Consider the following 16,988-nt stretch of genomic DNA (forward strand, 5'->3'; position numbering starts at 1 on the left):
GAATAAATTAATTAACAATGTTCAATAAAAATTTTATAAAATAAATAGAGTTAATGGGTAAAATTTTCAAAAATTACTATTAAAAATTCAGGATGAATATATATTTTCTTACATAAAATTATTCTTAAAAATCAATAATTTCTTCCTGTGATATTTATTTTCAAACTTGTTGCTTCCACAAGATGCCCTCTTTATTAAATTGGGAAATGCCAAATTGGAAGTTGAAAAGAAGGGAAAAGTAGAAGAAATAGAATCACAGGAACTAATAAAAAAGTAAGCTTTATGCTCTCTTAAAAAGAAAGATCAAATTTTTCATAATATATAAAAACTACTGTATAATTCATCAAAAGAGGTAACTTGCTATTTTTTATTTCATTGTAATATTGGTCAATTAATAATGTTTTTGAACAACGATTTATGCAGCTTCTTTCTGGTATGGGGGAAAAATCATTAATTTTGCGAGAGAAAAAATGAGAGAAGAAGGAGAGAGAGAAGAGAGAGAAGAGAGCTATAGTGAGGATTTGAGCCTTTTACGAGAAGGTTTAGGTCTACCAACTAGTGGTTGACAGATAAGGCTCCTTAACCACACAAGCGCCAACCATCTCTCCAAAGAAGTTTGAGAAGCAACTGAATCTTGGATTTAAAGAGAGTTAAAACTAGGAAAGCTGAGAGAAGAGAGAGAGAGGGAGAGCTCAACAGTACTATTCTCTAATTGAGATGATGTCTCACGTGCAGGATAGAATGTTGGGTTTGATGATGATGAACATTTGATGAAGAGAGAGAAAGGGATAGAAAGAGAAGCGTGGTGATTAGAATACTGCTGAAAAGGGATTCTGGAGAGAAGATGGAGGAAAAAAAAAACAATTGAAATTGTGAAAAAGGTTAGATTTTGGGTTGATTTCAATTGGCGATCTTGGTTTTTTTTTAATAAGGCTGATAAAAAGAGCTCCTTTTTTAAATTTATTTTGTGTTTTGGGATCAGTTTGTCTCCAAACTGGGAGTTTTTTCTCAGCAGATCGGCATCGATTTGTTTCTTTTTGTTCCCTATAAGGCGCACATCATGCCCTTCACATCTCCTATCAGTTTTTTCTTTTATTTTTTACTTGTTTTGTTTTTAATCCTCTTCTCTGTAATCTGGCAGAGTTTTCTTGAGTTTAATTTATTTATGTTTTTGTGGATGGTACCAACTACTGTCCTACTGTGTATTGGTTGTATAATAATTGGTTTTGTGCTTATTATATTTGCTTGACGAAGTTCTTCTGGTTGTAAAAGCTTAGCTTTTCTTGTTCTTGGTCTTTGCTTCTTGTTGTGTTCTTCTTTGGGATATAGGGTTTTCAGGTAATGAGTTTGACTCTAATTTAGAGCTGAAGTTCGATCTTTATCTATAATCTTTCACCAGCAGAAGAAAAAAAATCTGTTTTAGTGATTTTCAATTGTTGGCTTCTTTAAGAAATTGGAGGGGGGAAGGGATTATAGGCTTAGATGATTACTGTGCTTTGGCTCGATGGATTATTTCTCTGAAGCTAGGGTTTTTTTTAAGCTCCTCAATCCCCACAACCTATCCAAGCTTTTCAATTTTTGGGCTTTTTTGTCTGTCTGATGAATTTTGGTTATATTATATTTTTTAGAGCTTCCTTTGTTATTTTCTTTTTTTCTTTCTTCTGTCAAAGACTGAAATGAAGATTTTCTCAGAGTTAAATAGTTTCTGATTATAATTTTCTTTGTCGCAAGAATTTTTTATTTTTCATGTCAATTTCAAGAAATTGCAATTTATTGGTATTTTAAAGGTCTTTTACCAGTAAATACCAGCAGAAAATATACCACGAAACAATCTGAAATTTGTATGATGATTGAACTAACTGTGAATTTTTTGTCCTTGTTTGATTAAGATAAATTTTTGATTTTATGTTCTGCTAATGAATTCGTGGAAATATTGAGCTTGATTGCTTTTTCAAGATTTTTTTTTTGTAATTCCTTTTCAAAAATAGTTTTTCCACTGACGTTTGTCCAACTTTTCATCATTATAATTCGATTAAAGTTGAATTGAACTCTTTAACTTTCTCTGCTCTTGTTCAGTGAACAAAGAAATCTTCTTGTTTAATCATTGTTTTCCTCTTATTGTTCTTTGACATAAAAAATTTGATTTTTATCGTCTTTCTATCAGAACTGATAATGTTTTTGTATTTATATTTGCAGCGCATAATTTCTGCATAATACACATAATTCCTCTTTGAACGAACAAGAATCTGAACTTGATGTTCATGGTGATTTACTCAGCATCCAAAATTTTTCATTTTTGATTCTTCAATTGGGAAATCTTAAAGAAAAGAAAGATGGCAACTTTCTACCCCAGCTCCAACAATCAAAGGGATTCCATGGCAAATTTTTATTTGAGGGATCCAACAGGGCCTCCCATGTATCCCGAATCAGCCGTTAACCCCAACATGGTTTATCTGAACTTCTCATCCGGTCCTTACTCTGAAACTTTAGCAGAAAACATACAGTCTGAACAAAACAGCATTGGATTTACTGACTTAGTCGCGCCTCACCTTGGTGAAACTGCTTACAATTCTTGGAAGGATGGGAGAAATGAGATGCTTTTCATGCAAGCAAATGGCGAATCAATGGATGATGAGGGTGTCCATCTGGGCCTTCAGACACAGTTAAGTATGCTGAATGAAAATAACTTGTCATTACAGCAAGGATTGTCGCTCAGTCTCGGCACGCAGATTCCAGTTCAGACTTATAAGTATCAACCCACTGGATCTGATGTGCCCATCTTGAGTTCTTCGCATCAATCGAGTTCAGAAAATGGTGAGGCATACAGAAATGACAACTCCAGAAGCAGAATTCTGAATGTCAATGCAATTTCATATGGGCTTTCGAACTTCTTGACCATTATTCCGAATTCAAAGTACCTTAAAACTGCTCAGCAGCTGCTTGATGAAGTTGTTAATGTTCAGAAGGCTCTGAAGAAGAAAGGTGATTGTACTCAGAGTGGTATTGCTTCCGGTAAACCTGCTTGCAGGGACAATGATGGAGAGTCAAAGAGCGGGGGGAGTCCGTCGAATCATCCCGGGTCTACTGCAAATTCTTCTGGTGAGCTTTCGCCGTCAGAAAGGCAGGAGCTTCAGAATAAAATGACCAAGCTTTTGGCTATGTTGGATGAGGTAAGGATTCATGCGCTTTTGTCTAATTGTTCATTGTTCTTTAGCTTACATTGCAATTATAACAGAAGGTTGGAGTTTATATTAGTTTGAAAATTTCTGCTGCATTTCCATTTTCTTCTTTTCGATAAAGTTTTTTTTTTTCATTTTTTGATGTAATTTTGCTATAACTTATTGTTAAATGATATAACGTTAAGTAAAACACGAATCAGAACTATTAAGCTCAGACTTTAGTGCATTGAAGAATTCTAGATTTTGATTGAGCTGAAGGTAAGCATCAGGTTCTGTAATTTGCTATCTGATTTTCTTAATTGTGCCAATTTTGAATGTAATTTATCCATATTATGTTTTATTTAGAGGATACATGCAGCATATGTGTGGCTGATATGATTCTAAGAGTAATTCTCAGGGCATTTACATACATACCACACAACTCTTACTTCTTTCCACATGTACAATTTGAACATTCATTTTTACATGCATTTCACTCAAATCCTTAATATTAGAATTTAAAGTTCTCCGAATGTATATGTATAATTCATTGATATTTAACTAATAAAGGCGCTTTTTTCTTTAAACATTTTAAATTTTTCTCTTCAGCAGAATTGTCTTATCCAACGTCTCTATTGCAGGAAGAACTTGGAGTAGACACTTAGAATTCATATTTATTATTTACTGATATAGAACTATATAAAGGTGCCTTTTTTCTTCTTTCCACATTTTTTTTCTCTTCAACTGGCTTGTCTTATTGAACGCCTCTATTATAGGTGGATTTCGGATTATATGCTCATCATGCATTTCTATAATTTATTTTTATAGATCCAAATAAAGGTGCTTTTTTTCAACCTTTTTTTTTTTCTGTTTCTTCAGCCGGTTTGTCTTATGTAATGCCTTTTTCGTAGGAGTAGTTTGCGTTATGTATGTCTGTATGTATGAATAAAGCTCAAGGAAATTTGGAAAAACTTCACTTAAAGTTTGTTTGTGCTATAAAATCGTTGTGATGAACAATAAAAGACAAAAGAAATTACACACAGATTTACGTGAAAAATCTTTGTTGGGAAAAATCACAGGAAGAAAATTCACTATATGAAGAGAAGGTGCAAAAATGGGGAGAGCTTAAGGCTGCGGTTCACATGGCATAACCTTCACAGATGCCTAAACACACACACATGCGCGCCCAAACTTTAAATTTTAACAGTTTAACCTTCATATCCTTAGCTCATCAGATCTGTTGATCTTTCTTATCCCTGTTTGATGATTTAGTCTTCTTCAGAGAACTAAACAATTTATGATAAAGGGCAAAATTTAGTAAATATATATGCAAAATAGTAGCATTTTGGCATTATTTTAGGAGTTGTAAAGAGTTTTCAGTTTACAAAAAGTTGTGTGGAAAACTACAGCATGAGTTAAAGATGGCCGCATAGGCTAGAGGAGGATTTTTTTTTTCTTATTGCAATCCTCCCTTTTTTTTTTGTTTTACCATAATATTGATAGTATCTCACTCACCTTACAATCTACAAGTACTAAATAAAGAGAATATTGTCAAACTGTACAGGAAGATAAGTTAATGGCATGTCCTGTTGTATTAAACCTTCTATGCTACAATATGGTTATAACTGCAAAATTAAGTTAGTTTCAGGCCCCTCAATTACTAGTAAGATAAATAAAACATACTATTATATGTAAAACTCTTCTTCATTTGGGCCTTTTTCTTATATTTTGTAGCTGCGTTGTGTGATATTTTTATTGAAAAAGAATTAAATTAGTCCTCGGCAGGCCTGGCTAGTTTTAGGGGCCAAAATAGCCTCATATTATTTTAAATGTCAAGTTAGTCGCCAGGCTATTTAAAAGTGGACTAAAGTATGGGGATTAAACAGTTCCATTGGGCGAGCATTTTGGTTCCTATTTAAATTATATGAGGACTAAATTGGCCTTTTACATAATTTGGGATCATTTTGGCCTACTTGAAATAGTCGGCGGACCATTTTGGTCCTTTTTTCTATCTTTATTAATTGGCCATTGCAGCATCCTACTTGGTGTGTAATTTCTATGATCTACACAGTGACGAATGATTTTATAGTGCTTCAATCTTCAAATAATTTAAGACGATCTAATCGAACCTTGTAATTTGTAATGTTTACTTTACCCGTTGCCTATTGGCCTTTTCATGGAATATCATACATGGAGGCTATTACAATAATTTTGGATTGTAATGATCATTCTAAACCATGATAATATGATTTTCAGCTATATTTCATGCTAAATTTTTATTATCTCTAGTGTCAGAAATGCTTTTAGTTTCAAAAATTTCTCTTTACAAAAGGAAAAATGTCTAGTTATTTTAGCCATGCTTCTTAATGTGATTTTCTTTGTTGACAATTTTCCTTTTTGCTTTTCTCTTTTCTGATGTCACCCTAAAGAAAATTTTTGCTGAGAATAGTATTCCTTATCCACTGCAGGGAAATTACCCTTTTATCCTTCACTTTTTCTTTGTTGTTTAGTTGGAAATGTTTGATCTCCATAGAAGTCATGGCTAACAAATTTCTAGCCAACATCATTTTTCTTATCTACAAATCATTGAGACTTTGTTTGATTCTACTTTTTTCATGCTTTGCTTTTCAAAAAGTAGTTTTGTTTTGTGTGGGAAAGTTTGCTTAAAACATAATGGCTTGGAACCTTTCGGAAAACTCATTATTTTATGCAAGATGATTTGATTTCTTACAATACTAAAAAAATTATACTTTACCCACAATTGACATATCATGTTTAGGAGCGTAAATTTGCCAAGCTTGAGCGAGCTGAATGATTGTTCATGTTCGCTCATTTAAAATAGGTTCATGTTTGAAATGGATCGTCATTAGCATTTTCTTGTTCTGCTGGATTCAAATTCATTTATTTGTTTCAGCTCATGTTAAGCATGAATTTAGCTCAAAAGATTTAAAATATTATAAATACAATATAAAAAATTATAATAATATTATTTAATTATTTAAGTGAATGGAGCTGTAATAAGTTAAACATGATCAAACGAAAGCTTGTTCATATTTGGCTCGTTTTCTTAACGAACAAATCCAACATGGGCTACCTAGCAAACAAAACTTGAATAGTTTGCACATGAATTTATGACGAACTTTTTGACAGAGCTAATTCTAGCACCGCAATTTTTTAATGCATTGGGTTAATATGATTACCTCATCTCCCATGCAGGTTGACAGGAGATACAAGCAATACTACCATCAAATGCAGATAGTTGTTTCATCTTTTGATGCAATATCAGGTCCTGATGCAGCAAAACCTTACACAGCCCTCGCCCTTCAGACGATCTCTCGCCACTTCCGCAGCCTGAGAGATGCCATCAGTGATCAGCTTCGATGCGTGCGGAAGATGCTCGGCGAGCTAGATAGCTCGACAAACAAAGGATGCGGGATTTCTCGCCTTCGGTACATTGATCAACAATTAAGGCAGCAAAGGGCCATTCAACAGCTCGGCATGATGCCACAACATGCTTGGAGGCCTCAGAGAGGATTGCCAGAGAACTCTGTTACTATTCTTCGAGCTTGGCTCTTCGAGCATTTTCTTCATCCGTATTGCTCTAAAACCACTTTTAGATTTTGAGATATTTATATACGGAGCACACAATTCTTATAAATTTTTTATATGTCTCATACTTTCATATTTACGTATACATCACTCAAATCTTTAATATCACATAAAAAAATGGTACTATTGACACTTTTTAAAAGTGAAATACATATTTTCTTGTATCGGTTTAAAGCACCAAATTATTGTGTATGTAAACATGAAAGTTTAGGTGTGAGATATGTAAATTCATAAGAATTGTGTGCTATGTATGGAAATGCCCCTCAATTTCTTATGGAGCTTGGAGAATTGGACTGTTGATTCTGTTATTCTGATTTATTATTGTTTTTTTTTTTTTTGGTTATATGTTTCTGTCTGCAGCTACCCAAATGATTCTGAAAAGTTGATGCTATCAAAACAAACAGGCTTAACAAGAAGTCAGGTACGTTTGTTATGATCAAGTTTCATTTTTTAGCGGCAAATCAGTGATTTGAAAATTGGTACATGTTTGTGAATTGGGACATTTCATACATGCCGCCCAAGTATATATGTATTTACATATCTAACACCTAAAGTTTACTTTTTACATTTATACCATCCAAATATTTCATATCACACACAAAATTCCACTGTTTAGGACTTTTGAAAAGTGAAATACATCTTTTTTGTGCATAGATAAGGTTGCAAGTATGTGAAAATTGAAGTTTTGGCTTTGAATCCATAAAACTTGTGTGTAAAGATTGGGTCTTTCACACACAAAATAAGTAAAAATGAATATAAAACATGTTTCGTCTACAGACATCAAATGTTTAATCCCTTTTCATGAGTTGAAAGGATAGTTTATGTACAGTTCATACTTCTGTTCCACTTTTCATAAAATCCTCCACTCGTGCTGCATTTTCATCATTTTCATTGCCAATTATTTCTTCAAAGATTCAATTTTTATGATTCAGATTCATCATGAAATCCTCTTCCTTCAATCTAAATAATTTATCTATGATTGTGAATCTCTTCTTCCAGGTTTCAAACTGGTTCATCAATGCACGGGTTCGTCTTTGGAAGCCAATGGTGGAAGACATGTACAAAGAAGAGTTCGGTGAGGCCGAGATGGACTCCAATTCTTCCTCTGACAATGCCACCAAATTCAGAGATGAGTTTCATGCCGCTGATGCTCAGGACGACCAACCGAGCTCCACGGGTGACAGATGCCAAATAAAACAATCAAGCAACGAACATAGTCCTAATATCGTGCCAGAAAACAATATGGCTTGCACAGATCCTGCTTTCCATATTGAGCTGCAAGACCATAGACATCAGAATTCAGCCAACATTAGCCTCCTCCACGACGCCATCCGCCACGCCGATGCTGATGGAAACTCGAGGTTTATCACGTATCCGATGACAGAGCTTGCGAGGTATGCTAATGGAGTTTCGCTCACTCTTGGATTGCAGCATTGTGATGGCGACCTTCAAGATGCTGAAGACCAGCAAGGCTTCCTTCCGGTGAGGGGCGAGGACATATACAACACAGCTCCTTTGCTCGGATTCGGCTCTTCGAATCTGCTGCATGATTATGTGGCTTGATTGATGTTTGTTTTATGATTTGGTGCAGATTAAAAGGCTCTGTCATTTGAAAGCAGTTCTTCTGTTGTGTGTTGTGATTGAAATTGTTAGGAACAGATAGAAGTTGAAATTAGAGTTTGATTATAGTCTGATTATACCAGAAATGGAATGGTATCTATATGAAGAATAGCTTGTAAAAAAGAAAAAAAAGTGAGAGATAGTTGATGAATATTTTTGTGAAATATGATGAACAAAATATAATTTTGTATAATTTGATTTGAGTAGCAACAGATATTGTGCTTTCTTCTCTTTTTAATTGAATGCTGATCTCTTCCAGATTGTTTTTCATGGCATAGGTCTTCCATGGATGATCTTCTCACATCTGTATTGTCTCAGCTCATCAAAATATATTATGTTTTTCTTAAAGAATATTTTAGAATAATCTATAAATTAAATGAGAAGGTGCCGACATTGAACTGTCATATATATAGAATAAGAGTAAAATCAATCCAAGCTGTAAATAATTTAATCTGTTGATGGCTTGTTTAAATTTTGAAAAAAGTGGAAAAATATAAGAGAGCTTATTCTTATTGATGCAAAAAAGGGTATAAATATTCATTACAGGACTTACTGGTAAGGAAAGTAATAAAAACGGAATACAGTAGACAAAGAAATGAATAATATCAAATATAAGGGGTAGCTAATCATTCTAATTAAGGAGATAAATAAATAAAGATTCCTAATGTATCTCATACAATTTATAAATATTCATTACAGGACTTACCGGTAAGGAAAGTAATAAAAACATAATACAGTAGACAAGAAAATGAATAATATCAAATATAAAGGGTAGCTAATCTCTCTAATCAAGGAGAGAAATAAATAAAGATTCCTAAGATATCTCATACAATTTATAACCCTCTAAATATAAAGTTACAACAAATATGAAATATAATGATAATTATTTACGAGATCTTTCAACAATATTACAATTAACTTGATAATAATATATTTTTTTATAGATAGTGCATATCTATACCTTTGAGGACGATTTACATGCATACCAATCAATTCCGAAGTATTTACACATCTAACGTATAATTTTTACAGATGTCGCCATGGAAATGTATATTTTAATTCTTAAAATTTAAAATGGTGATATTTTTTATGTTATATGAAATATTTGGGTAGTAGAAATGTGAGAAAAGAATTACAGGTTAGATGTATAAATACATGGGAATTGGGCAGTATGTACCAATTCCTATGTATTTGCATGCCTAATAATTAAGCTTTGCTTTTTTCCATTTATGTCATCAAAATCTTTCCTATCACATCAAAAAGACTACCATTTTAACTTTTTAGAAGTGAAATACACGTTTTAATACGTAGAAGAGGTGGTATTTATGTAAAAATTGAAGTTTAGGTGTCATATGTGTAAATACATAGGAACTGAGTCGTAGTAATCTTAAATAATACCTAAACTTTCATATTTACATGTATATCACTAAACTATTTAACATCTCATAAAAAATACAACTATCACTACTTTTTTAGAAGTGAAATATACATTTTCATGTGTTGAAATTCAGAGTAATGCGGAATTTATATATTAACATGAAAACGGGTTATAAAAAACACTTACATGAATATTAGAATAGGAAAGACAAAAAAAAGAAAACAGAAAAGGAAAGATATAACAACTAATATATTCAATTAATCAATTAATAATTAACTATTTGTAAATAAAAGAAACAACATAAAATAGAAAAAAAATAAAATAGTAAATGAAATAAATTCAATCCAAAAAAAAAATCTAAAGTAGGAAAAGAAATAAAATTATACTAGGAAATAAACCTAATCCTCATAACTTAATTCATAATTAATTATTTTCAGATAAAGGAAACAATATAAAATAGGAAATGAAATAAATCCAATCCAAGAAAATAAATCTAAAGTAGGAAAGGAAATAAAATTATATTAGGAAATAAATCTAATCCTCATAACTTCTCTCTCCACCTCAAGTTAGAACATGATTGAAAACCATGTTCAACTTGCATTTGAAAACATCAAACAATGAGCGAAGAAGATCATGTGAAGCAGAATTTGAAGTCTTCATCCTGTATTATGGTTGTCTTTGACTACAGTTTTTGTAGTGTCTGTAGGTAGATGGAAAGCTCCTACATGTAATGTACTAAAAAAGTTTGTAGGGAAGTAGTCAACCAGTAAGAAAGTTGACTTCTGGTTAACAGTGATTGTCTTTAATTACAGTTTCTACAGTGTTTGTAGGTGAGATGTAAACGAGTTGAGTCGAGCTCAAGTCGTCCTCAGTTTGAGCTTAAGCTTGATTAATTTTATTGAACTCAAGCTTATGTCTACGAGTTCGCGCTGGCTCACGAGTTGACATGTTATTATAAAAGAGAGAAAATTATATTAATTTAAAATAACTTTATACTAAGTTGACAAATAAAATGAATAATTATGAGATAAATAATAAAAAATCACATAATATATAATAAAAAATATTATTTTCTTAACATTTTTATCACCTTAAAGATAAATTTTTGAAATTTAATGTATTTTGAGCACATTTTATGTTAATAATTTTTTAAACGAGCCGACTCATGAGCTAAAATGTCAAGTCAGGGTTGGCTTAAGCTTGGCTTGTTAGCTCATCGAGCTCAATTCACGAGCCATTTATCGAGCCGGATCACGAGTCGAATTAATTGACTTGCACCCCTATTACTGTAGATAGACAGAAGACTCATATAGATAATGCTGCAAAGAGTTTGCAGAGAAGTAGACAACCCACAAGAAAAATTGTTTCTAATTGACTTTAGTTGTCTTTGACTGTAGTTTTTGCAGACTGCAGTATCTGTAAGTAGGCTAAAGACTCTTATATGTAATGTTGTGGGGGCGTGTGGGAAGTAGAGAAGGTATGACCTACAAAGAAAAAGAAAAAAAATGAAAAAAACACTGTAGGGCAGTCTAGTACAGTAAAAGCTCGGGAGGAGGGTATACCGTAGGAAAGATTAGGGAGGAAAACCTGATACAAAAAAAGCTCCGGAGAACTCATGTTACAAAAAAAACTCCCGGGGTGAACCTACTTAATGAAAGGCTCTGAAGGAGGGAAAAAATTTGCGTACATAAGGCGTATGCAGTGATGGGTACGTGCAGGGGTTATTCAGGGGGTACAGGAGGGTTATATCAGGGTTATACCCCTTTGTAACTCCCCTGTAACATCTTTGTAAACTGCCTGTAACCTACAAATGAGTTTCGCGCTTCTATAGTTTCATGGGTGCAAATAAATTACACGGAGGTTACAAGGGAATTACACGAAGGTTACAGGGGGTATGACCCGGATATAACTCCCTTGTACCCCTGAATAACCCTTGACGTACGCAGCGCTGCGTACATAGGATGTAGGCAAATATTTTCCGGGAGGGCCCGATCCTTGCCCGATGCTTGATATCGCAAGCATGCTCTCGCTGTAGATAACTGAATGGCGCACTTGCTGGAGATTGCAAGCATACTGGATAGCGCGAACAGACGTACAAGCGTATTTGTCCAATCCATAGCCCACAGACTTGTCCGAGCAGCTGGAATGGGATCCAACGAAGTCAATGTCGCCCGGCCAGCTTGCAGTAGATCTAAGCAGCCTCGCCAACGCCATCAGCAAGCAGGGCAGTGGATGGAATCTGGGAGCCATATAAGCTTGATGAATACCAGTGCTCCTAGAATTTTGATTCTGCCGCCCAGATCGACAACAAGGAAACGGCTAAAGTTGCATTGTCGGAAAGGAGCTAAGCAGCGTCCGTAAGAATTGCAAGGCTGTTCATTTTGATTCCTCCAACTACTTCCCCACACAAGAATATCATGTAAAGAAGAACAAATATAAATAGCTTTCTTATGGAAGTTGATCATTCCTTTGCATCTTTCGAGTCGCTGCCTGAACAAGATAGACCACAGGTACAGTTGATGCTGGGATAATTCAATTGAAGGAACGTTAATGCTGGTCCTGCAGAGTACGGTTAAGAGATCCAGACCAAGTTCCTGGAAGCCTGCAAGCAGAGAAAGGTCTGGCTGCAGGAAGGGGAGGTGTGGCAGAACTATCTTCACTAAAAATTATTGCATTCCTAGTACAATTTGTATTAGGATTTAGGAGTTCAATTAAGTTATGTCATGTGTAGAGAGAGTACATCTTAATAAAAAAAAAATAATCTAATATATGAGCGTGTCTGCCTGTATATGTGACAGACTTTTACTCATGATGCACTTTTGTATCAGGACTTCTGATACAATAATTTCACTAAATACAATTTTTTTCGTGTTGATAGATGCAAGATGTAGCGTTTTATAATTATTTTCGGGATGAAAATTCAAGGAAAGAGACCCCCTGCTGAAAGATACATGGAAAAAAAAAGTTTTCAGCCTCTATAGTTTGTCGGCTGCTACAGGGAATAGGAATTTTTTTGGTGGTAGGAGACTGCTGTAGAGTTTATTTCAAGACCCTCATATCATGTTTAAATTCAAATAATATGAAATTATTTTATTGATATGAAAAACAGTTATAAATAATCTTTACATGAATCCTAAAAGAAGAAAAATAAAAAAAAATGAAATAACATAAAATAAAAGACATAACATCAAATATCTTCAATTAATCAACTTATAATAATTATTTGGAAATAAATGAAACATCATAAAATAGGAAAGATTAAAATAAGAAAAGAAATGAATTCAATCCAAAAAAATAAAGTCATATTAAAAAATAAATTTAATCTTCATAACTTCTAACAAAAATAAATTATTTCATAATATAACTTATGTCATCATGTATATATTTATATTTTAAGTGTAAATATTAAACTTTAAAGCTATGTGATATGTATGTAAATCTCTTTTAAAATAAGTGCCCTCTACATATATAGCCAACAATTTTATTGTATTTACATTTTTCATACTTAAAACTTTCATATTTAGATATAAAGTTCATCTAATTTAAGCTTTAATATTACATAAAAAATAGTATTATTATCACTCTTAAAATTAAATTATATATATATATATATATAGTGAAGCCGCAAACCTTACTCACTTGAGGTGTTTGATAAAAGCTCTTTGCAAAATTATCTAATTTCCTAAAATATATATATATATATATATATGGCAGGGCTACAATAGGTTATCTTGTCCTTTTTCTCGCATAAAAAGCCACAGCTACATTGGTTCGTATCCTGAACTGCTGAGATATTGACTACGGAGCAATAAAAACGAAAGCATAAAGTTTTTAATAATCCAAATTTTGATTTTAAGTTTATATAATTTTGATAGTGTTGAATCATATTTTTAAATTTGATGGTGAACTTTACATCATCTGCTTCCTTGGGCCGCATTATATGGTGGACTTTAAGCGGATAAAAGGCCCACTAAGCCTGTCTTGATGCCCGTCCATTATGGCTGCTGCTGCGCTATTGATTGTTTCATTTATTTAGATTATTCAAATTTTTTATTTAACAATCAAGTATTTATAAAAAATGCCAAAATTTTTCTTATTAATTACACAAATGACATTGACCATTGTCTCCGATAGTAAGACAATATGCATCTTCACTAAGCCTTCACTAACCTTTCTATCTCCGTCCTCTTCCATGAGATTCTCAATGTCTCCGATGGGTTCTGCACAAAACATCCTATATCTAAGCTGCAGATACAGCGAGCAGTGTCTGGCTATGTGACTCTATCTTGAGTCAACAGATGCAGCAATACTAAATATCAAATTATTTCCTCTCTCTCTCTCTCTCTCTCTCTCTCTCTCTCTCTCTCTCTCTCTCTCTCTCTCTCTCTCTCTCTCTCTCTCTCTCTCTCTCTCTCTCTCTCTCTCTCTCTCTCTCTCTCTCTCTCTCTCTCTCTCTCTCTGCGTGTTGCTTTTCGTAATTCTTTGGTCGGCATGTGCGTAGTAAGTTCTAAGTCTCCTAGGATTACAAGTTCGAGCACGCCTGAGTGCATCTACTGTGCAGCGCAAGATCAAGTGGTTAAACACACGAGGTTGGCTAGGGGTGTAAACGAGCCGAAGCTCGCTCGTGTTCGGCTCGTTTATATTTATATTTCGAGCTCAAAAAGTGTGTCATGTTCGGCTCATTTGCTTAGCGAGCCGAACACGAACTGTTCACGAACAAAAAGTCATTTTGACAACCCTAATCACGTAGTCATAAGATATTAAGGATTGAGACAAGATTTAAAACATCATTTGAATCTAAATTAATAATTTTTATTTTATTTTCTTCATAATACTTTTAATTTAAAATACTTCTCATCAAAAATATATATATAATTGATTAGCAGTATTTCGAGTCAAAACGAGCCGAGCAAGAGCTGTTCTCGAACAACGAGCCATTTTGACAGCCCTAAGGGTGGCTCGGGGGGGCTTGTATCATAGCCAATGGCCATTCTATTATGTGTCTATGTCTATATATATATATATATATATATATATATAAAAGCAGATGAATAAAGGAGGAAGGATGCTTGTTATATCCACAGGACCTACGTCTGTATGCTTATATTATTAGTACAACAGTGGTTACACAAGAAAGGTGAATATAGAGGTAAAAAGGCTAGGCTATGTAGAACCGTTTCTGGCATGAGTAGTAGAGCATGTGTTGGGATCACCAATAGTGGTCTTATATTTCATACTCTCCTCTGAGGAGTCTTGGAAGAACCATGAGTTTCACTTGAAGAGCATGAAATTGGTTTTTTGATAGGTTATTCTTAAATATATCAGTTGTTTGATTGCTAGATTGAATGGGGTGAAGTTGAACTATGTTGCCTCTAATGTGATGCCGTAGAAAGTGATGAAGAATATCGATATGATTGGTCCTTGCATGGAAGATAGGGTTTTTAGTTAGAGATATGATTAATTTAGTGTCGCAATGTGGAGGAGTTGGTTGTGACAAGATAATTCCAAATACTTTTAGGAGCCGTCTAAGCCAAATGATGTATGTAGTAGCTGTTGCTAAAGCCCGATAGTCCGCTTCACATGAAGACCGAGCTACTGTTAAGTGCTTATTAGCTGTCCAACCAATAGGTGTATTGACAAGGAAAGAACATACATCAATGGTTGATTTTCGGTTAAATTGATCACCTGCCTAAGCTGCATCAGCATATGTGGATAGCTGAAGATATCCAGGATTTATTTGCAAGCCAAAGTGACTGGTACCCTTGATGTAATGAAGATGTGTAAGATAAGTGCAGTGAGCCAGTTTCGGCATATGCATGTGTTGGCATAGATGGTTCGTTGCATAGGCAATTCTGGGCATCGTGACGGTAAGATATTGAAGCGAACCTATGAGTTAACAGTATAGCCATGGGTTGTGAAAATGTTGACTGTCTTGAGCAAATCTTACCCGAGACTTGGGCATAAGAGTACTAAGAGGATGACAGCCTTGCATACTTGCGGTGCAAAGGAGTTGCTTAGCAAATTGTTGTTGAGCTAGGAAGTATTATCCATCAGCTTTGTGAATGTCAATGCATAACAATATTGGGTTTGTCTCATCGAGCCAGTGAGTTTGACCATAAAATTGTTGAAATCGACGCTCTGGATGACTCTTAAATGAAATTTGAATTTTTATTATTGGAAAGATTGCTTCGAGATTTGTGTCATGTCTCGAGATTCGTGTTGTAGGATGAAAATTTATTGATTATATATAAACTATTTTTCTAATAAATGTGAAAAAAAAAACCAACTTTTTTAGAGAATTTCAGAAAGATCATTTGGAGCTAAAATAATGATATTAACAAACTTCATCATTTAATTAATTTGGTAAAATGAATGGCGAAAATGCATAAAATTAAATGCTTGAATTAGCTAATGTTTAGCTTAAAAAATAAACTTTGCGTACAACATGTATGTAGTTATGTTATATTGTGAATATTTAAATGTCTGCCTCTGTTTTAATTATTTATTTCATTATATTAACAACTTAAATTTTCTATCTAAGAAGATTAGGGGCCATTTACATATATACCACCCAATTTTATTTATTTATAAATCTAACACCTAAACTTAATTTTTTTTTTTTTACATTTACACCATCTAAAAATTTTGTTATCACATAAAAATATCACTATTTTAATTTTCTTAAAATGAGAAACTCATCTTTTAAGGTATAGATTAAGTAGTATATATGCAAAAATAAAAATATAAGTGGTAAATTTGCCCAAAAATTATGATGAAAATATACATTTAAATACTATAAAAAAAATTTCTTATTATATATAATAATCTTAATAAAAAAAATTACAGTTCAAATTGAGACAAGCCCACGGCCAAGCACAGTAAATATCCAAAGTTTTGGGTAAATTTGCTAAACGCTCATATCGAGCGATTGGCTTTAGCAAACATGAGCTCATGTAGATCAATTATCCCAATAATTTTGATGCCCCCAGCTCAGGTTATAAACTCACGCTACCGAGTTCGGCAATTTTTGAGTCTTATCCTATTCAATAAATAGATGTTTTGTTTTAATAGATTTGGCAACATGGGACTAATACCGTACCAATTAAAAATTGGGGCCTTCACACGCATAGCATTCAAAACTTTCAAATTTGCATATCTAACAGCAAAGTTTTCATTTTTTTTTCATCTATAGATAAAGTGTTATGTGTGCAAAAATGAAATTT

General features: G+C 33.5%; 1 protein-coding gene across 1 annotated transcript; it reads left to right on the forward strand.

The window, feature by feature from the left end:
* The first annotated feature begins 453 nt into the window (after positions 1–453).
* On the forward strand, positions 454–8,554 carry LOC110023370 (BEL1-like homeodomain protein 7). The gene is made up of 5 exons (XM_020722756.1): positions 454–881; positions 2,197–3,170; positions 6,375–6,751; positions 7,128–7,188; positions 7,767–8,554. Exons 2-5 carry the CDS (start codon positions 2,334–2,336, stop codon positions 8,328–8,330), a joined length of 1,839 nt encoding a protein of 612 aa, XP_020578415.1. The 5' UTR covers positions 454–881; positions 2,197–2,333; the 3' UTR covers positions 8,331–8,554.
* The last annotated feature ends 8,434 nt before the right edge of the window (positions 8,555–16,988 follow it).

This window comes from Phalaenopsis equestris, unplaced genomic scaffold (assembly GCF_001263595.1).
Source record: "Phalaenopsis equestris unplaced genomic scaffold, ASM126359v1 Scaffold000224, whole genome shotgun sequence".
In the NCBI taxonomy this organism is placed as follows: Eukaryota; Viridiplantae; Streptophyta; class Magnoliopsida; order Asparagales; family Orchidaceae; genus Phalaenopsis; species Phalaenopsis equestris.